Source organism: Topomyia yanbarensis, chromosome 2 (assembly GCF_030247195.1).
Source record: "Topomyia yanbarensis strain Yona2022 chromosome 2, ASM3024719v1, whole genome shotgun sequence".
In the NCBI taxonomy this organism is placed as follows: Eukaryota; Metazoa; Arthropoda; class Insecta; order Diptera; family Culicidae; genus Topomyia; species Topomyia yanbarensis.
Genome location: NC_080671.1, coordinates 402,497,236 through 402,524,566, shown reverse-complemented (window position 1 = coordinate 402,524,566; position 27,331 = coordinate 402,497,236). Strand labels below are relative to the sequence as shown.

The window sequence follows — 27,331 nt, the reverse complement described above, 5'->3', positions numbered from 1 at the left end:
TTTCATAGAAGAGAGATAGAGTATCAAGATGTTCAGAAGAAATACTGAAAAATGCCTGTTCTATAACTTTGTAGAAGACACCAAATTTCTATCTCTCTCCGTTGAAAAGTTAGTGTTGGCGCCCTCTATGCGGTAACAGGTGGAACTAAAATTTTCTAATCAAAGCATGACTCATATTATTTACTATAATTCTTGCAAACATACCATTGAGCTAAACCTAACGATTATTTCACAAAAATGTTTAGTTCGTGTGAATCGAGTACTGATACACAACCATGCACTATAAGGCCCCATGCAAAACTGACTCAGACATCACTTCGTTAAAAGTTTAATAACTTCTTTTAACAAAGTCGGATTTACTTGCAGTCTTCGACTAAGTTGTAAACAATTCAATTATCCTTCTTATTTTCACTTACAGTGATAATACGATGCATACAGTGCCACCTAGCGGCGAAAATGCGTGCTTGTGGGTTTTCTCCATGTAAATTATTGAAAATTCCCGTACAAACTTCAGGCCCGTTGGTCCGGTAGTTAGACTTGTCCGATTTGCTTCAAATTTGGTGCAAGTACTCCTGGTGGGACTAGGAATCGACGCAGAGGTGGGCCGATAGGGGTCATTTTTTTCCTGTCACCCTACTGTGCACCCAGTGCATTAACGCAAGTGACGGAAGGTTATCGAAAAGTTTCGTGAAAATGAAAATTCCAGTAATGATGATGATTTTCCCAAACGGTTCGTTTTCGTGAGGTTTTTATTTGTTCTTTTGCATTAGGATTAGCGATAATAATACAAATTAAGAATACTACTGGGAAGTCACCTTTAGAAAAAGTCGACGTCGAAGTAAAATTTGAAACTATGCACGCATGTACTTCAGAGATAGCGTGATATCAGGAGCTGCGATTTCATTTCAACGCTTTTTTGTGAAAAGGGCGTCACTTACAAATGGCTTTTTTCATACATGCGAATGAGGGCTTTGAAACGCAACAAATTAACCTTAAAAGTTTTGATTCTACGATATTGCTTTCTTAAACTACAGCAAACAATACAACGGGCGAAACTGTATTTTTGTTTGTTTATTTAAAGTTTCGCCCTCCATGCTCCATGCAAACAAACAGGGCGATACTTTTTCTCTAGCAGTTTAGAGGCGAAACTGTTATTTTCGTATTTTTTTAGGATTATCAAGCTGATACCAGCTGTAAATAGTAACAATGATCTCTATTGAAAAAACGTTTTTAATCCACCTAACAGTGTGATGCGACATTTCTTATAACTCTTATCACTCTCTTCGGATATTATATCGTTTGAGAACATTTAGAACTTTATGCTTCGCGATGTTTTTGATAACACATACTACATGGGATAGTGGCAGGACTCAGAGAATCGCTCAAATCAGCATAGGACAACATCAGTGCTAGAAATCTCAAACCAAATCAATGGGAAAGCGAAAAAATGGCCCATAAAATATCTAAATTGTGGTGGGAAAACTGAATTTTCCTAAAGGGGTTATATATTGTACTGAACCAAAAAATCGAATTTTGTTTTTTGAATCGATTTGAAGTTTATACTTTACTCAAATTTCCAACGCGACTGAGAACTAAGAAATCAACGCTTTTTCTTGAAAAGGGCGATACTAGCAGTGATACCACTCAAAGAAAATCAACAATGAATATTTCCAGACTTGGTTTTATTTCCTATTTAAGAACTATTGTGTTTTTTTACATCCTAGATTGCATGATTCAGTGATCGAAACCCAAAACTTCATAAAGTATTTGAAATTATTAAATTAAAATTTGTTTTTGCTATTGAAATTGACAAAATGATAGTATAGCCGCTTTGGCGATTGTTTACTTTTTCGGTCCCACCTATCAGCATTGAAGTATCGCCCTTACGTTTTACATTTCTTATAAAAGAAATGTATAGAATTCGCTCAAACTTTCAAGATTTTTTCCGAGGCCCGGAGGGCCGAGTCTTATATACCAATCGACTCAGCTCGACGATTTGGGACAATGTCTGTGTGTGTGTGTGTCTGTGTGTGTGTGTGTGTATGTAACGGACAAATTCTCATTCGTGTTTCTCAGCAATGGCTGAACCGATCTTATCCAAACCAATTTTAAATGAAATAACTAAAAAACAGTATGAACGCTATTAATTTGTTTTTGATTCTGATGTTTAGTTTTTAAGATATGAATGTTTGAATGCGTAAAAATGGCGTTTTTTGCAGTTTTTTTATATTATCTGCTGGAATTGACAATATAGATTAACAGTTTATATGTTTTTAGATAGCTTAAACGAATACCTTTCGAACAAGCTATAGATTGTTGAAATCGGACTATTATCAAAAGAGATATTTAACATTAAATGCGGACGAAAGATTTCTATCATTTCCCATTACCAGAAATATCACCAAAAACATGTAATCTATTATTAACGCCAAAACGGCTTATTTTAGATCAATAGTATCTTCGGAGAATTTAATGGAAGTAATATGCTCTTTCTTTCGGTATTGTGCTTTTGCTGATTAATCCACCTGTGAGTGAGATATTTTCACAAATTTTCTTGGAAGTGATTATAACGAAATGATGCCTTCAGCAAATTTATAGCTCTTACTTTTGCGAATAACTTTACTGAAGACTTCAAATATCTATTTTGAATACTTTAAAAGTTATGGCTTGTTGTTTGTGGATTACTCTTCGTCGCCTATTTATTGTTCAATATAGTAATAATCCATTGAAATAAGCCAAACATTATTTCGATAAATCGAATTTTGTATTTCATTTTTCTATCTACAACCGCTAGAAATAATCACCGAACACTTCCAAGTTGTCTGGAAGGAACTTGATAACTTATCAGTGCAAAAATGTTCATTTGTGCGAACCTTCTGACTGCAATTTTTCTAACTTATGACCATCGGATCGATCTGAAACCTTTCGGAAAATGAAAAGCGAAATAAATAACTCCAAGCAACGGCGTAGCCAAGAGAAGGTTTTAACACCATACACCCCCCCCCCCCCCCCACCACACAAAAAAATATTGGATTGGAGTTGAAAATTTATTGATGCAAACTGATTTAATTCAATATTACTATAACATTATCTGATCCGTAGATTGATAACCTGTTGTTGTAAACATCATGAGGACTTTTGATAAATTGTCGGAATGGGGTCCTGATATGTAACTAATCTTTTGGTCTTGATTTCACAGTTGTCTAATAGCATCAATATCAAATTCATGCCTGAAAACATTCCAATAGAAAATTCCAGAGTTCTGTAATCAATCATAATCCTCAGATTTCTTTTCAAATTTTCAGCTTTTTTCCTACACAATATTACGAAAGCTTATTACACAATTTTTCCTAATAGGTTTGTGAAAATTATAAACTATTTGAAATTTTTTAATAGTTTTATTTTTTATTTAACCGTGATTTTTTAATAAATAGTGATCATCGCTTCACAACGTAGTCTATTTTTCATGGTTTGCGGTGAGCACGAACTCTCGAATTGCTGAACTGAAAATTATGGAATAGAAATTAATTTTTAGTATTCATTTCAGACCCGCTGGTGCCCTAAGACGATTTCACTAGATTTTTAGAGCACTGTGCACTAGACTTCCCAGAAAAATGATGAATTTTTGAAAACTCAATCGGCCCACCCCTGAGTCGATTCCTAGTCCCACCAGGAGTACTTGTACCAAATTTGAAGCAAATCGGACAAGTCTAACTACCGGACCAACGTGCCTGAAGTTTATATTGGATTTTTCAACAATTTACATGGAGAAAACTCACTAGCTCGTATTTTCGCCGCTAAGTGGCACTGTATACAACGTATTATCACTGTAAGTGAAAATAAGAAAGATATTTTAATTATCTACAACTTTGTCGAAGACTGCTAGTAAATCCGGCTATGTTAAAAGAAGTTATTAAACTTTTAACGAAGAGATGTCTGAGTCAGTTTTGCATGGGGCCTAGCAGTGCATGGTTGTGTATCAGTACTCGACTCCCGCGAACTATATATTTTTGTGAAATAATGGATAGATTTAGCCGAATAGTACGTTTACAAGAATTATAGTAAATAATACGAGTTATGTTTTGGTTGGAAAATTTTAGTTCCACCTGTGACCACTACTAACTTACTCCATAGAGGGCGCCACTACTAACTTTTCATAGAAGAGAGATAGAGTATCAAGATGCTCAGAAGAAATACTGGAAAATGCCTGTTCTATAACTTTGTAGAAGACACCAAATTTCTATCTCTCTCCGTTGAAAAGTTAGTGTTGGCGCCCTCTATGCGGTAACAGGTGGAACTAAAATTTTCTAATCAATGACTCGTATTATTTACTATAATTCTTCTGAACATACCATTGAGCTAAACCTAACGATTATTTCACAAAAATGTTTAGTTCGTGTGAATCGAGTACTGATACACAACCATGCACTATAAGGCCCCATGCAAAACTGACTCAGACATCACTTCGTTAAAAGTTTAATAACTTCTTTTAACAAAGTCGGATTTACTTGCAGTCTTCGACAAAGTTGTAGACAATTCAATTATCCTTCTTATTTTCACTTACAGTGATAATACGATGCATACAGTGCATACAGTGATCTCCATGTAAATTGCTGAAAATTCCCATACAAATTTCAGGCCCGTTGGTCCGGTAGTTAGACTTGTCCGATTTGCTTCAAATTTGGTGCAAGTACTCCTGGTGGGACTAGGAATCGACGCAGAGGTGGGCCGATATGGGTCATTTTTTTGTCACCCTACTGTGCACCCAGTGCATTAACACAAGTGACGGAAGGTTATCGAAAAGTTTCGTGAAAATGAAAGTTCCAGTAATGATTATGGTTTTCCCAAACGGTTCGTTTTCGTGAGGTTTTTATTTGTTCTTTGGTATTAGGATTAGCGATAATAATTCAAATCAAGAATACTACTGGGAAGTCACCTTTAGAAAAAGTCGATGTCGAAGTAAAATTTGAAACTATGCACGCATGTACTTCAGAGATAGCGTGATATCAGGAGCTGCGATTTCATTTCAACGCTTTTTTGTGAAAAGGGCGATACTTACAAATGTAAACATAGGGCTTTTTTCTTACATGCGAATGAGGGCTTTGAAACGCAACAAATTAACCTAAAAATTTTGATTCTACGATATTGCTTTCTTAAACTACAGCAAAAAATACAACGGGCGAAACTGTATTTTTGTTTGTTTATTTAAAGTTTCGCCCTCCACGCTCCATGCAAACAAACAGGGCGATACTTTTTTTGCTAGCAGTTTAGAGGCGAAACTGTTATTTTCGTATTTTTTAGGATTATCAAACTGATACCAGCTGTAAATAGTAACAATGATCTCTATTGAAAAAACCCGGACGAAATCGGTGGTGTAAAACGGTAGTTATTGTAAAAAAACGTAAGGGCGATGCTTCAATGCTGATAGATGGGACCGAAAAAGTAAACAATCGCCAAAGGGGCGATACTATCATTTTGTCAATTTCAATAGCAAAAACAAATTTTAATTTAATAATTTCAAATACTTTGTGAAGTTTTGGGTTTCGATCACTGAATCATGCAAGCTAGGATGTCAAAAAACACAATAGTTCTTAAATATGGAATAAAACCATGTTTGGAAATATTCACTGTTGATTTTCTTTGTATGGTATCACTGCCAGTATCGCCCTTTTCAAGAAAAAGCGTTGATTTCTTAGTTCTCAGTCGCGTTGGAAATTTGAGTAAAGTATAAACTTCAAATCGATTCAAAAAAAATTTCGATTTTTTTTGGCTCAGTACAATATATAACCCCTTTAGGAAAATTCAGTTTTCCCACCACAATATAGATATTTTATTAACAATAATTCGTAATTCGTTGGTATGTCTATTTTATGGGCCATTTTTTCGGTTTCCCATTGATTTGGTTTGAGATTTCTAGCACTGATGTTGTCCTATGCTGATTTGAGCGATTCTCTGAGTCCTGCCACTATCCCATATAGTATGTGTTATCAAAAACATCGCGAAGCATCAAGTTCTAAATGTTCTCAAACGATATAATATCCGAAGAGTGACAAGAATTATAAGAAATGTCTCATCACACTGTTAGGTGGATTAAACACGTTTTTTAATTGCGAAAACAGCTGTGTAAGTGAAAGTACGGAATTTATTGAATCAACGATACATTAATTGGTTTGAACAAAAAAAGTGAAAAAATCGTGGTTTTGACTTTTTTCACCAAAACTACTATAACTTTGCGAATTTAAAGCCGATTCAAAAAAAAATCAAATTATTCTAAAAGTTGAAAGAATGGTCTAGAAATGTAATAAAATGGAATTTCGATATTTTTGAAAAAGTGCAATTATTTGGAAGAGTAAAAGTAAAAAATCAGGTTTTGGAAATTACCAAATGGTATGGAAATTAAAATTAAAAAAAAATTCTGACCAGTAGTACATTGGTAACGCAAAACGCAAATTATACTTGCGAGCCACTTTTTGAAAACTATAAAAAATAAACAATAAAACAATAAAAATTTGCAAAAATGCGAACGATTTTTTACATTTCTTATAAAAGAAATGTATAGAATTCGCTCAAACTTTCAAGATTTTTTCCGAGGCCCGGAGGGCCGAGTCTTATATACCAATCGACTCAGCTCGACGATTTGGGACAATGTCTGTGTGTGTGTGTGTGTATGTAACGGACAAATTCTCATTCGTGTTTCTCAGCAATGACTGAACCGATCTTATCCAAACCAATTTTAAATGAAAGAACTAAAAAACAGTATGAACGCTATTAATTTGTTTTTGATTCTGATGTTTAGTTTCGAAGATATGAATGTTTGAATGCGTAAAAATGGAGTTTTTTGCAGTTTTTTTAAATTATCTGCCGAAATTGACAATATAGACTAACAATTCATATGTTTTCAGACAGCTTTAAGCTATAGATTGCTGAAATCGGACTATTATGAAAAGAGATATTTAACATTAAATGCGGACGAAAGATTTTTATCATTTCCCATTGCCAGAAATATGACCAAAAACATGTAATTTATTATTACCGCCAAAACGGCTTATTTTAGGTCAATAGTATCTTCGGAGAATTTAATGGAGGTAATATGCCCTTTCTTTTGGTATTGTGCTTTTGCTGATTAATCCCCCTATGAGTGAGATATTTTCACAAATTTTCTTGAAAGTGATTATATCGAAATGATGCCTTCAGCAAATTTGTAGCTCTTACTTTTGCGAATAATTTTACTGAAGACTTCAAATATCTATTTTGAATACTTTAAAAGTTATGGCTTGTTGTTTGTGGATTACTCTTGGTCGCCTATTTATTGTTCAATATAGTAATAATCCATTGAAATAAGCTAAACATTATTTCGATAAAACGAATTTTGTATTTCATTTTACTATCTACAACCGATAGAAATAATCACCGAACACTTCCAAGTTGTCTGGAAGGAACTTGATAACTTATCACTACAAAAATGTTCATTTGTGCGAACCTTCTGACTGCAATTTTTCTAACTTATAACCATCGGATCGATCTGAAACATATCGGAAAATGAAAAGCGAAATAAATAACTCCAAGCAACGACGTACCCAATAGAAGGTTTTGGGGTTTAACACCATACAATCCCCCCCACCACACAAAAAAAAATTGGATTGAAGTTGAAAATTTATTGATGCAAACTGATTTAATTCAATATTACAATAACAATTATCTGATCTGTAGATTGATAACCTGTTGTTGTAAACATCATGAGGACTTTTGATAAATTGTCGGAATGGGGTCCTGATATGTAACTGATCTATTGGTCTTGAGTTCACAGTTGTCTAATTGCATCAATATCAAATTCCTGCCTGAAAACATTCCAATAGAAAATTCCAGAGTTCTGTAATCAATCATAATCCTCAGATTTATTTTCAAGTTAATCTCATTTTTGTAGAAATGTACTGTAATAAGGGTCTTTATTTAATAGGAAGCGAAGTTAAAATTGATTTAATGTCTATGAAACAGAACTACTCACCAAAAAAATGCATAACTTTCAACATTTGCTAAAAATGTTTTTGCCGTTCTCATTCACTCTAAAATTCGTCAATCTAATCCCGACCCGGAGGGCCGAGTGTCGTATGCCAATCGACTCAGTTCGTCGAGATAGGAAAATGTCTTTGTGTGTGTATGTATGTGTGTGTATGTGTGTATGTGGAAAAAAAATGTGAACTCTGTTTCTCAGAGATGGCTGGACCGATTTGCACAAAGTTAGTCTCAAATGAAAGGTACAACCTTCCCATCGGTTGCTATTGAATTTTTTTTATTAATTGGACTTCCGGTTCCGGAGTTACGAGTTAAAGAGTGCAATCACACAGCAAATTCCCATATAAACTGAAATGAAAAATTTTCAAAATCAAATTTGTTTTCCTGATGCCAAATGATTTTAAAATGCATGAAACATTGAGATGTTTGACAAAAATTGACTTCTTTGGACTTTGGTACATTTTTGTCTTTCTCATATAGAAAGGTTATGTAATCACTCTAAAAATCGTCAATCATTCCGGCCCGGAGGGAGTATGCAGTGAGGGGTTGCTACTTTAAAATTAAAACTAGTTTAAAATTTCTTAACACGTTGAAAATTTTCGGCAGGACCTGGACCTCCCTGATCTTTCTCCATGATCCGCCGCTGGTTTCAAGCGATGTTTCAGTATCACATAGTATCTCAAGATCGTGGCTGTCGATCCATTGTATGTATGTGCAAATCGTACTGAACATGTAATATTCATTTCCACCATTGTATTGAACATAACCAGCCATGGAATCGTAGTCTGGACAAACTGCACCACTAGGTGGATTAAAACAGGTTTTTATTTTGGGAATGCGTCGAGTTGAGACGAAAACGTAATATGATTAATAACGAGAATAACACTTTCCGAATATAAAGAGAAATTTATGAAAAATGACGATTTGCATTCGACTCTAGCAGGTCCTTATCGATTGTGATGAGCATTTGATTTTTGTTGTATGACCAATTATATGTATAGGTCAAATGTTCAAAAACAGTAATTTAAGGTCAAGATAGCATCATTTTGAAACCGCCAATTTCGGAGGTTTAGTATCTTCGATGAGTTTTATAAACATTAAACAGCGCACCATTTGATAAAATAATTTTGACGGCATATCGTCCAAGAAGTATTTATGGTGAATTTTCTCAAGTTAATATTCATGACTACAATAGGGTCTCAACAAATTCGCTTAAGACACTCTGTTACTATTTTCTGAAAAATTAATTCTGCATAATTTTAAAACTTCAAAAATTACGGTTTCGGAATTATGCCGTTTGAACAGTATGATCGATTTTCACCAAACCCCATCCAAACTTCGAATTTCTGGCTACGCCGCTTATTTCAAGTAAGTAGAAACAAAGTCGTTCTACACTCGTTCACAAGAAACTTTTTCGAATGCTGAATATCTATTATAATACATTGAAACCCCGATTTTATCAGCCAAATATGCACACATGTTTGATGGGCTCTAGCAGACGAACAAGACTGAATTCGAGTAAATCCTTTCTTGAGCATGTTTTCCTTATCATGAAGATGTTAATATACAAAAATAAAAAGTTCATCATAATCAGAAATAGTTATCAGACTACCTCAAGGGACGGGAAGGATATTTTAACAGCTTCAGTTTATTATAAAGAAAAAAAATTGCCCGATTTAGTCAATGTCCCCATTTTGTCAGCCTAAAATACGCCATGAGACTGATAAAAATGGGTCTTTATTGTATGTATTATTCACTGTGTTTCACATTAATAGGTACATTTCATTTTTGGGGATTTTTTATTGCATCGAACTACAACAATTTTTAGGTAGCTTTCAAGGGGTTATTTTATAGACTTCTTCCAAAATTTGGCGAACCTATTCCAATTCGTATATCAATTAATTGGTATACTTAAGGGTTTATATGTTGCAGAAAATACTGAAATTTTCAGCTTTTTTCCTACACAATATTACGAAAGCTTATAAAACAATTTTTCCTAATAAGTTTGTGAAAATTATAAACTATTTGAAATTTTTTAATAGTTTTATTTTTTGTTTAACCGTGATTTTTTAATAAATAGTGACCATCGCTTCACAACGTAGTCTATTTTTCATGGCTTGCGGTGAGCACGATCTCTCGAATTGCTGAACTGAAAATTATGGAATAGAAATTAATTTTTAGTGTTCTTTACAGATTTAACTCGCCACGCAGATAGCTCTGAATTAGACCCGCTGGTGCCCTAAGATGATTTCGCTAGATTTTCAGAGCACTGTGCACCCACTGCATTAACGCAAGTGACGGAAGGTTATCGAAAAGTTTCGTGAAAATGAAAATTCCAGTAATGATGGTGATTTTCCCAAACGGTTCGTTTTCGTGAGGTTTTTATTTGTTCTTTGGCATTAGGATTAGCGATAATAATTCAAATCAAGGATACTACTGGGAAGTCACCTTTAGAAAAAGTCGATGTCGAAGTAAAATTTGGAACTATGCACGCATGCACTTCAGAGATAGCGTGATATCAGGAGCTGCGATTTCATTTCAATGCTTTTTTGTGAAAAGGGCGATACTAATAAATGTAAACATAAGGCTTTTTTCATACATGAGGGCTTTGAAACGCAACAAATTAACCTAAAAATTTTGATTCTACGATATTGCTTTCTTAAACTAAGCAAAAAATACAACGGGCGAAACTGTATTTTGTTTGTTTATTTAAAGTTTCGCCCTCCAAGCTCCATGCAAACAAACAGGGCGATACTTTTTTTGCTAGCAGTTTAGAGGCGAAACTGTTTTTTTCGTATTTTTTAGGATTATTAAGCTGATGCCAGCTGTAAATAGTAACAATGATCGCTATTGAAAAAACCCGGACGAAATCGGTGGTGTAAAACGTTAGTTATTGTAAAAAAACGCAACGGCGATACTTCAATGCTGATAAGTGGGACCGAAAAAGTAAATAATCGCCAAAGGGGCGATACTATCATTTTGTCAATTTCAATAGCAAATTTTAATTTAATAATTTCAAATACTTTATGAAGTTTTGGGTTTCGATCACTGAATCATGCAATCTAGGATGTAAAAAACACAATAGCTCTTAAATAGGAAATGAAACTAAGTCTGGAAATATTCACTGTTGATTTTATTTGAATGGTATCGCTGCTAGTATCGCTTTTTTAAGAAAAAGCGTTGGTTTCTTAGTTCTCAGTCGCGTTGGAAATTTGAGTAAAGTATAAACTTCAAATCGATTCAAAAAACAAAATTCGATTTTTTGGTTCAGTACAATATATAACCCCTTTAGGAAAATTCAGTTTTCCCACCACAATTTAGATATTTTATGGGCCATTTTTTCGCTTTCCCATTGATTTGGTTTGAGATTTCTAGCACTGATGTTGTCCTATGCTGATTTGAGCGATTCTCTGAGTCCTGCCACTATCCCATGTAATATGTGTTATCAAAAACATCGCGAAGCATCAAGTTCTAAATGTTCTCAAACGATATAATATCCGAAGAGAGTGATAAGAGTTATAAGAAATGTCTCATCACACTGTTAAGTGGATTAAAAGCGTTTTTTACTTCAAAATTAAATTAAATTAATTGAATAAATGATTGAAAATGATTATATAACACTAATTGTTTCTTATGTAGTAAAACAACCAGTATATAAATTGGTATTGTCACGAGCCACATTTGCACGGACAGAACGACACCTGACGAAACACTAACGGCAACCGTACACTGGGGTACAAATGTACCCCACGCCAACTTTGACATCTGCTCCCTCGAAAGCTATAAACAAACTGGCTATACCACCTTTTCCTACTCTTACTAGGAACTCTAAATTGCATTATGGTTAGGGTTCCAGGTCGACAAATGCCGAATTCTCGTCTTCACACGGCTCCAAAGAAGGCGTGGGTTATATTTGTACCCCAGAGCAACGTTCTAGGGTTAAGGAAAACGCGTAAGTACGTCTCAAAACAAGAAGTCGTTAACTTTTTTAGTTTTAGTTAAAAAAAACTAAGAGCATGTTCAGGAGTGTTTCTGTTCTAGATTCATAATTTTGACAGTTCTATAATATACAACTGAAAATTTTTAAAACTAGAACTTGCTGTCCCTAGCAGCAGTTTTGGCGGATGTTCTATTCAGTTTGAAATTCATGTCTCGTCATGCCTTCAGCGTTACTGCATTCAAATTTATTTTTCCCAAGTCTATTGGGTCTAAGTGTCTGTGCTGAAAACTTTGCACAGTTCTAAACGTGTTTTAAAATCAGAAAAACAATAACGGCGTCCTATAACAGTTTTAAATTTTAAAACAAAACTGTTCGAAATTATAAAACAAAACGCTCTGCTGGGGATGGGAATGTTTCATTTCCAGTTCTACTTTGAAACTCCTATACAAAATAAAACGCTCCTGAACACGCCCTTAGCACAAGGTTTTTACCTATGTGCTAGTCTGTGCATTATAACAAAAAAACTGGAAATCTGCGCAGTTTTAAAAATCTGTGCAGCACATTGAAAATCTGTGCAACACAGATTAATCCGTACGCATCCCTGATTTTCAGGGCCCCTACCCAGGTAATTAACAAGCATTAGTGTATGCATGAAAAATAAAATTTCAGATGCTTCTTCCAGTATATTAGCATTCGTTATGCATAACTGTTGTTACTGAGCATTCAAAAAACTACTTGAAAACGTCTTGCTAGTAAGTAGCAATCTAAATTCACAGCAGCAGTAAAAGAGCATTTTCGTAGCACAGCAGTAATGCAAAAACGACTTAAATGCTCATCAGGTAGCCGTAAAGACGTATTGTGTATGCTTATTGGTTACCTGGGTATTATTAGCTCGAATCAAAACTCGTCGAAATATTAAATATTAATTTATTGTCATCCGAAGTGTTCATTTGTGTTTGCAAAATGCAAGCGTTCATCCCAAGTGTTCATTTGCGTTTGCATTGTGTAAACGTTGCCAATTTTATTTTGATTCCACCACCCAATGTGGCTACGCCTACGGCTAGGGATAGCTCCTATGTTTGAGTAAGCCGGGCAAACGAGTGGATCACAGGTTTGCTTGCTTGCGATGGTGGGTCGGCGGTCACCTCGCCCGACAGATCCTCAGCGGCCTTGAGCTGCTTCGATTCCTAGGCCTTGGTTTTGCGGCTAAGCAGCATTGTAACGGTGCACCTTAAGGTTCTACTGAGAAATCTTGGAAAAGCGGCCATCTTGGAAAACGAAAAAAAAGAAGTCTTTTCTCCCACCGTTGGAAAAATCCTCATGAAAATGAATCAACGTATTCGGGGCATGGGTAGAGTACTATTGATTAATTTTCTTGAAGATTTTTCCAGCGATGTGAGAAAAAACTGCTTTTTCAGTTTCCAAGATGGTCGCTTTTCCAAGCTTTCTTAGTTGAACCTTAAACAGAGGTTCCTGAAGAGTAGCAGATGATTACCGGAAGTTTGTTAAAACATAATCTTGGAAATGAAGATTTTCTGGCAACGCTCCAGCTCTCCGTTGAACTCCAATGATTTCGCCACCTGGGCATCAGTTTGATGTTACAGAATGAACTTTGTTTACAATCGACAAGTTCTGAATCAAAGTTTGTCGATCCGCCGTCAAATATTTTTCAAAGTTTTTCAGTGATATACAATACATTCAACAGAAAAATGAAGTGAATCGTTTAGTAGATAGTTTTTCCTGTTGAGTTACGTGTTAGTAGGTTAAAATATCGCGAGAAATGTGTGATTTTGCTTAGAAATTTGTCGTCACAACTTTGCCATAGAAGTATGTGAAGCAAGACGCAGCACCGCCTAGAACTAAGTAGCCGATCCCGACAATGAGAAAATAACTAGGCAATAACCCGAGTATACTATTTTTTGGTATTCATACCAATACTTAGTATTAATTGATTATCATACCTCATTGAGGTATTAAGCAGGTATTGAAGAAACATTTTTCTAAAACCTGCTCAATACCTCAATGAGGTATAATGCTTCATTTTAGTATTATTTATGTATTCTAGTTTTTTCTACAAATACCAAACCAATACCTTATTGAATATCTCCATAGAGTGAATTTTATTGTTGAAAGGTTGAAAAATGTTTTATTATTATTCAGGTATTATAATAACTCGTGTCATTATCAAATAGTTATTTCTAGAACACGTCTGTGTTATTTTTTTTTGTATTTTACCTCTTATGTAGAGCTCATTAATACCATATTGTGGTAAACAGTCGTTGGTATTGATACCTAAATTTAGTATTCCGCAGTTATTTTCTTCTGCTCGGAATGCAACAATTTCACGGATGGAGGGGAATTCTTCACAGAAATCTTACGAATTTATTTATTCAGAGCTGGTGAGAACGTTTCATGTCATTTTTCAATGCTTGTCTACCTTCATAAATATTTTCCTCTTTGTAAATACGTGCCAGGAACAAAAATATTTTTCATTCTGGAAGTGCTAATATATCGCAAATATCCAATTGATACGTGGATGTATTCGCGCGGGGCTTATTGTATAAGAAGGCGGCCTCAGAATGTACGTGTAGGAACAGGCATTCTTGAAATGGGTCGTTGGATGTACAACACCTGTTGGAAATGTGGGTCATTCCACGTCAGATTTACAAAAAAAATTTGAATTCTTTCCAAAAAAATTTCTTGCATTCTTTATTTTTGAAACGTATTTTTTGTTTTCGCTGAATATGATATTTTTTTCAAGTTATTAGTTTTTGAACTTTTGAAGTTTAATAAATTGAACATTTTTCAATCACTGATAACTCGGAAACGATTCGATATATGGAAAAAAATATTAAATAAAAAAGTTGCATTTTTAAATGAGCTTACCTAAAAAAATTTACAAAAAAATATTTTTTGTTATATAATTTATGAAATTTGCAATTATTTGAAAGAAATTGAATTTTTTAAAGCTGGACCAAATTTTTTTTACATATTTTTCTCTTAAAATATTAAGAATCATGTTAAAAAGATTATATAAAAATTGGGAGTTGATATCAAAATACTTTGCGAGTTATTACAATTATAAACTTAAAACAAGGCAATTTTACACTAAACGCCCAGTGATAAACCTGTTATAATTGAAATATCTCGTAAAATACTTTAAGTTCCATTCTGAAATTTTCAAATGATTTTTGGGTCGTACAGTAGGTTTTTTATTCTTACATGGATTTTTTTTATTTTGTTAAAATTTTATTGATCTATTTTTTCAAGTTGTAGATTTTATTTGTATTTCTACAATTGTACGATTCTGCCTTTTTATCTATTTGCATACTTTTATTTTATCCATCTTTTTATGTTCCTTACTTTTGCTATTTTTCTATTGCTATCACTATCACTTACTTTAATTTATAGTTTTTTCTGTGTTATTTTATTTTATTCGCAATTTTTCAAGAAAATTCTGCTTTCTTTTTATTTTTTTTCTTATTGTTTCATATTTGAATACCCTGCTTTTATTTGTTTCTTTTATCATTCCATCTAATTATTAGAATTTGTCTATTTACTACATTTATTCTTGTCATAGCCTTTTTCTATTTCCTTTTTTCATATTTTTTGCATTAACAAAGGCATTTTTACTTATTCAAATTCATTCAAATTTATCTTATTGTTTAATATTTTACCTTTCTCCTATTTTCTTCCTCATTTTCTAGTTTTTAGCTTTCCGTTTTTCCTAGTTTTATTTATTCCCATTGTTCATTTAATATAATTTTATTTATTTTTATACTTTTTTCCGAAGATTAATTTTCGTTCTATTTGAAAGTACTTTTTCTGTTGACCATCTTCCTATACGTTGAATTTTTTTTTATTTCCCTAAAAAATATTTGATTTATCTTTTCTTGACACCATGCGCACTTTTTCTTAACTTTACATTTAGTTCGTTGTTTGAATTTATTTCAAATTTCATTTCTAATGCTTTTTCCATTCTTTAAATAATATCCATTTTATTAATTTTTTTCGTGTTAATTTCTCCATTTTTGTTGGCTTTTTCTACTATTTTTTGTTTTCCATTTTGTTTGTTTGCTTCATTTTTGTTCAATACTTCCAATTTTTGTTACTTTTTTGTCTTTTCACCATTTAAATTTTCCAGCTTTTCGAAATTTTCTGGTTCGTTATTTTTTTTTTAATTTCTCTATGGTTATTTTATTGTTGTCTTTTATATATACTCCTTTAGTTTTATGTATTCTTAATGTTTCATTTATTTTTTCTATCGCTTTAAGTATGTCTTGTTTTTAATGTTAAATGAATTTTATTATTCTTGATTTATCGAGTTTTTCAGTTTTATGCATTTTTTATTGTAATGTTTGAATTCTTTTTAATAGTTTTTTTCATTTTCATTGATTCTTAAATTTTTTCCTATTTTCTTATCGATTTTTCATCATTTTCACCATTTGTTCAATAATGTTTCAAGATTTTTTGACAATTGACATTAATTTGTTTATTTGGTTGATTTTGTTGTTTTTAGCACTTTTGTACATTCTTTTAATATTTAGTTTGCCTATTGGTTTTTACCTTTTGCCGTTTATCACCGTTTAGATTTTCTTAATTTTTGTAATTACTACATTTTTAATCTTGCCATTTCCTTACTTTTATAAATACTATTGACAAAAATGGCGCTTCTCAAAGTCACCAAAAGTGTCGAAGAGGTATTAAAAACTCCCCAAGTATAAAAAACTTTACTTTTTTTTCTTCATTGGCACTACAAACAACTGGAGCAAAAAAAATGGTACATAAAATTTTAGTGTACTATACATAATATCAGTGAACTCCAATGGATTTCAAACATTGACTTTTTTGTACTCAGTCAATAGACAGTGGTGGGGGCCCGTACGTTGGACCCCCCGGGCCCGTATTTTCTCTCTGCGGCCCTGCCTGTCTTACAAAGCAGTTTTGTTTAGCCGACTTTTAATCTTGAACGTCACGATAGACGGAAGCTCCTGTGAATGAATTATTTATTTTTATCCGGTTCTTACATTGGAGGTTCAACCTTTCCGAGTTTTGCGGGTAAGCACTTTTTAAGCGATTCTCAGCCCGATGTTCACGCTTACCCCTTGAATCATCGGTAGCTGTATTGATTCGAGTTTTGTTCCCATTTTTATCTCTTTAATTTATCTGTCCGAAGCAGTTGAGTGGAATAGGCATAAGATATCGGATAGATTTCCTCTTGCTGAAATAACAGGGGCATAACATTTATTATTAAAGGTCTCGTGTTTAATTTAATTTTATATGAATTGTCTCCACACAACGCGAAATAATTCTTTTAGATTGACCAGTAGGGCTCCCTTCTATCCGTTTGCCAAGGCCTGCATTAACAAAACTTCCCATGATATATGTAATTTGCCTACCCCATCGAGTAGTAGCATCACCCCCGCAAGCATGTTTCTAACATGATCAAATTTTAATATAGTTTTCTCCTACAGTCTTTCACTTGTTTACGGTACGGTTTCGCTACGCTCGCCCATGACTGTCGTAAAACGAAAAATAAAACTCACCGTCTCGTGATGACCGCGCATTTGGGTGCTTCCCTTCCACCAGGTGATGATGGGTGCCGGCCGGGATCCGTGCACTTCGCACTGCAGATCGTACGTGTGGTTCGCGGACAGTGACCGGTTCTTGCCCTGCAGTCTCACCAGCAGGGGACGCACTGAAATGACAGGAAGAAGAAAGAGAGAGAAAATGATTATTTGATGATTTTCTTTCATCTGTGGGAGGAATATTATTTTTATTATAAAGGAGGCAGACTTCAGTTGGAAAAAAAAAGCAGACACCGTCAGAAAATGATGCGGAGTCATTCCGACAAATCCTATCGAGATTATCTAATGGAGTGGATTTACGGTACACTTCTCAAATTGTTCCAGCTCACCATGACGAACCAGTCTGCCGCCGCATTTTGAGGGGGGTGCTGTCAGTAAGAGAACGAACTTAGCGTCGATGTTCATTTCTTTCGTTTACTGTGGGAGTGAGTGGGGCTGGAGAAGTTTTCCGCATAATCCACTAAAATGTGATAATTCCGTGGTATGGGGGGAATCGAGCCTCGACAGCCCGGGTTTGGACGGTTGTAGGTAATTGAAAAGTTCCACCACTGCGCTGCCTCAGCCATGCTTTTGGGCTGAAAAGGCTGCTGACGTCGAGCGCGTTTTTTTCAAATCACAAGTACTTTTCCCCTACAAAAATGGCACAGCTGGGCGAACTGGGTGGCTGGGGTAAAATCTGATAACGATAATGATATTGGAACAGACAGAACAGAGCGCTCATGAGCCCGCCCAGCTACTGACAGAAGCCCGGTTGTTTGCGAATCCTGCCAAACGATAATATTGATTATTTCCGGAGGCAAGCAATGTTGGCCAATTTTAAGCGAACGGAAGCTATCGCAATCCGATTTGGCCCTCTGGATAAATAGACATGAATTGGCTCTCGAAATAGCCACAAAACAAGAAAAATTTCAATTAGAACTCAACAACCGCAGGCCTCCTGCGAGTCCGGTTGCAGCTTGTCCAATTATAATCTGGCCTGGGGCCCTGGAGAGTACAAGCCGGAGCACCGGCAAAAAGAAAAACACACTCTCACACACAAGGCAACATCTCCGTGCTGTGCTTATGGTTGTGAATAAAATTTTTCCGGTTTGGAGAAAAACAAACTTCAAGTTGGCTCACCGGGCTGGGCAGGCAGTCGACATGTGGCAGTAATGTTGACAAATTCCCACGGCGGTTTTTTTCTTGGCTGGACGTATCCGGAGAATACGTTAGACCATTGCACGGTTGCAAATGGAGATTTCAGAACAGCGTAGACAGCTGGAATAATTCTAAAATTTTGTGGAATGTAAACAATGTAGTCACAGTTTTATTTTCGTATTAAGACTAGTCTCCGGTGTCAAGCAGGTTAACATTTTTTTAATATAATAAATGTCAATCTGTTGAGAGCAACTTAAAATGATTCACGATTTGCGGTTGCCCAATAAAAAGTCGACTGAGGAAAATCAAAAATATATATTTCAAAAGACTCGTAACGATTGCATTTAAAAAAAATGAACACAGGGAAAAGGGTCGCCGGAAATTTTTCCTATTCCCTTCAAACTATCTGGAACGGAAACTTTGCTTTATGATTCTGTTTTGATGTCATTGCTTTATTGAATCTTTTCTCCCAAATCCGAAACTCACATCCTGACTGTTTTGTAAGGTTTTGGTCAATGGTAGGACCGATTTATTTGGACTTTTTCAACTAAACTTTTTGGATATGAAGTTAGTTTACAAGTGGACTTTCCGAATCTTTGCTTTTATCATGGGAAACAATTTCTCAATAGGGTAAAGTTCCGGAGTGTTAAGAGTGTTGACCCCTGTTGGTTCAAAAATTTTAACATTACTAGTTTCTATAGCCGTCCGGGCATTGTGGCATGAAGTCAAATACGACCATGACAGTGTGAGGTTCAAGTAGCGCAGAGTGCCTTTTGGCGGGATTCGCCATTGAAGGTGTCGGATATGATAAAGGGTTGGATTATTTTGCCGCATCCGCAGATGGCTTGCCAGATAAGGAGTTTTATATTTAATTTATACAACATCCTCTTCCGTCAGTTCTCAGAATCTTCCAAATCCGAATTGGCGTAATATATCTGTCCCTTCTTATTTGTCTGGGGCTGATCTTGGTGTCGGTACTGCATTTTCGCTGCTTGCAGTAGAATGTTCTTATTTATTCTTTGTTCTTACGGGTTACTGTTGTGAAACGGTTTTCATCGGCTTTTGCTTCTTTATTGGTGGCGCTGGTTGTTGGTTTTGAGGCACATGGCATTTTCGTTGTCGTATTTACGTGTTGGTTGCTGCTTGTTGGAACTGTCTGTAGTGCATGCGTTTTCACTAATCGCTTCGGAGGTCTGTTTTCCGTAGTTCCGGTTACGGAACTTGTTTATGGGCAAAGATATCAATAAGGAGAAAGATGCCAAGCTTCGATATTTTTCATACATCCTGTTAGTTGGGTATTTTATTGAAATCTTTGATAAAGGGTCTGTTCAGGGTAAGTGATCAGCGTTACTCCTTCCCTCGGTGATTTGCTTTCGATAGTCATATAAGAAGGAATAGGTTTAGACAGCATGATTATCCCAACGCGACCAGTGAAAAAGTTTTGTACGAGTTTCATTCGTAACAGTTTCCACTTCTCGGTATTTTGTCCTAATTCATTCGAAAAAACTGCGCTAGTGGGCGGTACTAGATCATGAATACCAACCTTATCATCTTCTATATACATGGGGGTCTTAGTTCTGATGTTATTGTATTCGACGGCGTGTTGTATGTTGTTCTTCGCCTAGGTTAAACTTCTAAACGTAATAAAAATACATTTTTTTCATGGTGTAGCTGTATGTAGGTTACTTCTATACAGCGATTACTTCTGGTTGCTCCACCTGTCGAACTGTTGGCCTAACATGAGTTTTCTTAAAGTCAATCGAAATACACTGAGTCGTATTTGATATTTTAACTTATTAGAATGAACCTTTAATACCAATTAGGGTGGCTCAAAAAAGAAATGACGACGCCGGTGGTTGAGTGGTAAGCGTGACCGCCACTCATTCCAGTTGACCTGGGTTCAATTCCAGCCGAGGTCGTTGAGATTTTTCTGAGGTGAAAAAATCTGTGGTCACGTCTTCCTTCGTAAGCGAAGTAAAGCCGTTGGTCCCCGGTCCATGAAATTGGTGGATCGATATCTAGTCCAGGTAGTTTGGAATCACCTCTCTGACGTCGGTAAAGAAGAAGTAGATCCAACTTCTATACTCTTACTAACAAAAATATCCTCCTCCTTTGATACTAGCAAAAGCAAAAGCAAGTATCGGACTAACCATTCTTTCCCTTTCCTTGCGCGATCTACGTTCGGGCCTGGCCGGCGCCGGTATTGATCAAAAACACTTTAGGATTACCAGGAGTTGCACATTGCAAGATGTTTTGCTACTTCCAAGCATAATTATCTACTGATTCCCTGTGCAACTTCAGCTAGTCCCGATCGATAACGGAGTTGCAGCCAGGTGTGGTCGCACAAGCTCAGGCTCAAGCTCAATTAGGGTGGCTCAAAAAAGAAATATTTTGTCGTAAATCTTCATAACTTTGTTTCAGAACTGTTTGTGCTTTGCATTCCTGTTTGGATATTGGAAAATATTTGAAATGAATTTTACTAGTTATTGGGGTGGCTCAGAAAGAAGTATTGCGTCTTTTATGGGTGATTTTTTCAGTAATAATTATGGTACGTTGAATTTATTTTAAATGTTGAAACAATTAATTTATATCTCAATATGGTGCTTCGAAATTTATGATTAAGTTTTAGCGGGTCAAATAGGATCTGTGGGACTAGTTTGCGAGCATTGAATTCATTTCTGGCTTACTTTATATGAAAAATACGCTCGTTAATCAGGAAGGTGGTTAACGAATATGTTTTTCGTACTGGTTCATATTTTAAATTTATTTTACGAAAAACGTATTTGAATGTGGTTCATACAAAAATGATTTTACAAATTCTGATCAAAGTAGCGTTACCAAATGGCTAGAATGAAGTAAGCTTGAACTCAGAGGTGTTTTTAGTGAAACTGACGGCTACTGCGTAATAGTTAATGAAACTGCTCCAGAAACATTTACTGATATATTTCAATAGGTTGAGAAATTTACTGAATTTTTAACAATCTGAATACACTATTTCCACTCAGCCCCTTTGTTTTGTTCACTAGTAAAAGACTTTTAGAAAGTCGTCTCAATGAAATTGGAAAGTTGTGTAAATTCTTGTCATTAATCTAGCTATAAAGTGATTACTCGACAAACATGTCAAATGGTCCTAAGTGCAAATGAGAGCCTCTCTTTGTTTACTTTCTCTTTCGATTATTACGGCGTCATATAATAAAACTTTTCAATATTGTTTCAGGATATGTCGAAAAACTTTGATTTCGACTAGCTTATGCTGCTAAGAGTTGAGTAACAAACGTATAAACTGCTGAGTTATTAGCGAAAGAGAAAATAAACAAAGAGAAATTGCCATTTGCACTTAGGACCATTTGACTTGTTTGGCTAAATTATTCAGAATTAATATCAGTAATATCCATGTGTCTGCATTAACCCCTTCATGCCCATGCTGTTTGCGGACCACAACGTTTTTAAACAGCTATAACTTTGCTCACAAAAACAAATAAGGTTAATAAATGTGACTATTACCTCTACCAGCTCTAGAACTGAAGTTATTGCTTGTGGCACTAAAAACTGGATTCTAACTGCACTGCGCACTTACCAGTCTTCCATTAAATTCTTCTCATAGACCGGTTAGTTCGACTGGTCTGTCTATGAAAGTACCATCTCTATCACTTGAAATACATGTTTTTTGACAGCTCGCAGTTTTGAGATCACTCGCACTTTAAAAGTGCAGAGTCCAGGTTGGTGGGAAGTGCGCAATATTGGAATTAGTCTGATTGTGGATTCCGACGGAGCAGTGCTACCAGGGACAGTTTACGTTGACGATGGAAAATGAATTTTTCATATATCTTGGTTATGTTGCAATTTTATTGAAAAATGATAAAACATCAATTTAGACTGTCATTGACTGCGTTTTCCACGCATTCAATGACAGTCTAAATTGTAAATACTCTAGGAGAATTGTATTGAGCATTGGAAAGTAAAAATTTAGCAGCTTCTAGCACTGCAGTACTGGATGTCGTTTTCGATTGAAGACCTACAAAAACTAACCCAGGTTAGTTGCTTCAAACGAACGTTTTTAATGGAACTGAGTTGGACTCTCGCAAAACAGTGGTGGTGGAAATATATTTTAGGTTAGAACCCAACCCGATTTTCAGTTCAGTGACGCATAACCTAGGTTCGAAACAGGTTTCAAACAATTTGAAATTTGACAGCAGTTAGATCCGAAACTATGAGTTAGTTTCTGCCTCAAGCGTGAACGACATGAGTCAGTTTCTAACCTCAACTGCTTTCAAAATGTATGAACTGACAGCGGTTGGTGTTGGTGAACCGGACTCAGTTTCGGGTTCAAGCAAAAACACTGGGCTGGGTTTTGTCGGCTCGACTTAAAACTTGTCGACAGTAAATAAAGTTCATTCTGTAGTGTCAAACTGGCGTCCAGGTGGCGAAATCGTTTCAACGGGGAATGGAGCGTTATTATTTCTCAGATTATATTTTAGAAATATTCCGGTAAGCGTTCCTTCCCTTTCAGAAACATTTCTCTAATATGTACCAGTGTGATGCCGCATAACCGAGCCTAAGGAACTGTTTACTCTTTACTCTTGACTCTCGACTTTCGACTCTCGACTCTAGACTCTCGACTCTCGACTCTCGACTTTCGACTTTCGACTCTCGACTCTCGACTCTCGATTCTCGACTCTCGACTCTCGACTCTCGACTCTCGACTCTCGACTCTCGACTCTCGACTCTCGACTCTCGACTCTCGACTCTCGACTCTCGACTCTCGACTCTCGACTCTCGACTCTCGACTCTCGACTCTCGACTCTCGACTCTCGACTCTCGACTCTCGACTCTCGACTCTCGACTCTCGACTCTCGACTCTCGACTCTCGACTCTCGACTCTCGACTCTCGACTCTCGACTCTCGACTCTCGACTCTCGACTCTCGACTCTCGACTCTCGACTCTCGACTCTCGACTCTCGACTCTCGACTCTCGACTCTCGACTCTCGACTCTCGACTCTCGACTCTCGACTCTCGACTCTCGACTCTCGACTCTCGACTCTCGACTCTCGACTCTCGACTCTCGACTCTCGACTCTCGACTCTCGACTCTCGACTCTCGACTCTCGACTCTCGACTCTCGACTCTCGACTCTCGACTCTCGACTCTCGACTCTCGACTCTCGACTCTCGACTCTCGACTCTCGACTCTCGACTCTCGACTCTCGACTCTCGACTCTCAACTCTCGACTCTCGACTCTCGACTCTCGACTCTCGACTCTCAACTCTCGACTCTCGACTCTCGACTCTCGACTCTCGACTTTCGACTCTCGACTCTTGGCTCTTGACTCTCAATTCTCGACTCTCGACTCTCGACTCTCGACTCTCGACTTTCGACTCTCGACTCTTGGCTCTTGACTCTTGACTCTTGACTCTTGGCTCTTGACTCTTGACTCTTTGCTCTTTATTCTTTACTCCTTACTCTTTACTCTTTACCCTTTCCTTTTTTACTCTTTCCTTTTTTACCCTTTCCTTTTTTACTTTTTCCTTTTTTACTCTTTCCTTTTTCACTCTCCCCTTTTCTACTCTTTCCTTTTTTACTCTTTCTTATTTTACTTTTTCCTGTTTTACTCATTCCTTTTTCACTATTCTTTTTTACTGTTTCCTTTTTTACTCTTTCCTTTTTTATTCTTTCCATTTTTACTGTTTCCATTTTTTGTGATTCCTTTTTTATTCTTTTCATTTTTACTCTTTCCTTTCTTACCTTTCCTGTTTTACTCTTTCCTGTTTTACTCTTTCCATTTTTACTCTTCCATTTTTTACTCTTTCCTTTTTTTACTCTTTTCATTTTTACCCTTTCCTTTGTATTCTTTCCTTTTTTACTCTTTCCTTTTCACGATTTCCTTTTCTACTCTTTCCTTTTTTACTTTTTCTTTTTTATTCTTTCCTTTTTAATTTTTTTCATTTTTACTCTTTTCTTTTTGACTTTTTCCATTTTACTCTTTCCTTTTTTACCCTTTCCTTTTTTACTCTTTCCTTTTTTACTCTTTCCTTTTCTACTCTTTCCTTTGTTACTCTTTCCTATTTTACTATTTCCTGTTTTACCTTTTCCTCTTTTACTCTTTCCTTGTTTACTCTTACCTTTTTCACTATTCTTTTTTACTCTTTCCTTTTTTATTCTTTCCATTTTTACTGTTTCCTTGTTTTGTCTTTCCTTTTTTATTCTTTTCATTTTTAATCTTTCCTTTCTTACCTTTCCGGTTTTACTCTTTCCTTTTTTACTCTTTCATTTTTTACTCTGCCCTTTATTACTCTTCTCTTTTTTTTCTCTTTCCTTTTTAACTCTGCTTTTTTACTCTTTCCTTTTTTTAATCTTTTCATTTTTACTCTTTTCTTTTTTACCCTCTCCTTTGTATTCTTTCCTTTTTTACTCTTTCCTTTTTAATTCTTTCCATTTTTACTCTTTCCTTTTTGATTCTTTCCATTTTACTCTTTTCTTTTTTATTCTTTCTCTTTTTACTAGAGTAAAAAACGAAAGAGTAAAAAAGGAAAGATTCAATAAGGAAAAAGTCAAAAAGGAAAGAGTAAAAAAGGAAAGAATCAAAAAGGAAAGAGTAGAAAAGGAAAAAGTAAAAAAGGAAAGAGTAAAAAAGAAAGATTGAAGAAAGAAAGAATAAAAAATTAAAGAGTAAAAAAGGAAACAGCAAAAATCCTTTTTCACTGTTTCCTTTTTTATTCTTTCCTTCTTCACTCTTTCTTTTTTTACTCTTTCCTTTTTTACTCTTTCCTTTTTTACTCTTTCCTTTTTTACTCTTTCCTTTTGTACACTTTCCTTTTTTACTCTTTCCTTTTTTACGCTTTCCTTTGTATTATTTCCTTTTTACTCTTTCTTTTTACTCTTTCCTTTTTACTCTTTAATTTCTGGTTTTTTGATTTAAATTATTCATGCTAACTATAATTTTAATCTTTCTATTCCGAACCCCCAACTAGTCTTAACTATCTTTCATGTTGCTAAATTGGTTACACACAAGTGCAGCTTGTTTTCACCAAACACCATAACACAGTCCGACAGATTGCTTCAGTAAAACCTGTAATTTTATTTTTTTGCATCCAAACCCCTTTCATGCTATTCGATAGCCCATGTTGACAGGAACTTATGCCGTCCATTTTCTTTCTCCGTTCCGATCCTAGGTCGGTCGGTAATGCATAACATATTGACGCATGTTTCGCTTCAATTTGAACATACTCTCATTTCTGGCCCACATGAAAATACTGCAGATTTTCGTACCGAACGAAACAAGTTGTTTTTTTCAGCCTACAACCAACTTCGCAGGGAAACGCCGGATCCTTTCAAATTCTTCCACTCGGCGTAGTGCAGTCAGACTCGACACGACACGTGTACACCGGCATAGAAGTTTGTTTTTACCCATCCGTACCTAAATCTAAAATTTATGACCTCTTGCATGCCCTCTTGTGTTTGCTTGCGTGTGTGTATGTTAGTACCAACTAACGATACCTACGTCCTGGCAGCGGCTTCGACAAGGCAAAATCCTCGTCTGGAACTTGTTCGCATTCATGTTGCTGGCCAAGTTTGGAACAAACTCCAGAGCTATACTTATACGTTCGTTCTCCTAAGGACACCGCGCTTCCTGTACACACTACGTACGTGACCTACGTGCGTTGTATACAAGCCTTACCGGATCTCCCGCAGAAGCCGTCGCCGATCTGTTCTTTAAAATTCTCTTTGAATGGCATCCATCTAACCCCTGCTTACACCCGTCTGGAACCGTACTGAAAAAAATAAATGGGAGCTTGAATCTCCCCGAGTTGAAAGAAGAAAAAAAACGAATTTCTCGTCATGCAGTTAGGTTCGGTACCTACAAAAGTTTCCCGATGATGGGTGGAACTTTTTTATATCGCAGTTTTCACACTCGTGCTTTTGAATAATGGCGCTTCTGGGGTAGGACGCGAAACAAAAAATATCGTCAGGCGGCTCAGATTTTGTTTCGCGGCCATTTTCATCCTTTGTGCTATGGTTCGCTTTTCACTCCCCGTTCGACCGCCACCACCCGTCGTTGTTTTCTGCTTTTCAGTGGTCAGTGGTGATTTAGTTCTGTTTTTTCCCCCATCAGCCAACCGGGAAGAGTCGCGATGTAAAGTAATATCGGTACAATGGAGAGAGTGAGGCGTTAATTTGGCTTGCAGCAGCACTGTTGATGACGCTCGAAGAATGCTGGGAAAATATTTTTCTGACAATATTTGAAATTTATGACTTAGTAAATGGATCTGGAACGGACTGGCACTGGCAGGGACTGAAATCCTGGGGGCGAAAACTGAACTCCGCACTCCATGAGGGCTCTTTCGTACGACCCTGCGGTGGCAACTTGACCCTTATCATTTGTACTGTGTACTATTTCCTCCGAAAATAGTGTGCAAAATGTTATAAAAGAACGGAATTGAAACGGTTCCTATGTCAATGAATAGACACGGTCGACAACAGACTCGTAAAACGGAGACATTAAATACGGAAATGGTTCTATAACATCAAAACACTGCGCTGCGATGATTGTTAAATTATACACTCCTCGAAGCCTTTCCAAACGAAAAACCATTCGCTTTCGCATTGCCGATGCCGGCTTGGTGCTTTGGACTAAACAAGAAAAACAAATGAAATT

The 27,331-nt window shown here is 36.0% G+C and overlaps 1 protein-coding gene across 1 annotated transcript in view; it reads right to left on the bottom strand.

Annotated features, from left to right (window-relative positions):
• LOC131680858 (nephrin-like) overlaps positions 1-27,331 on the bottom strand; it is a 386,752-nt gene that overhangs the window by 154,911 nt on the left and 204,510 nt on the right. Inside the window, exon 7 of the mRNA XM_058961572.1 lies at positions 17,500-17,651. Coding sequence (XP_058817555.1) covers positions 17,500-17,651 — 152 coding nt within the window. The remainder of the gene's footprint in view (positions 1-17,499; positions 17,652-27,331) is intronic.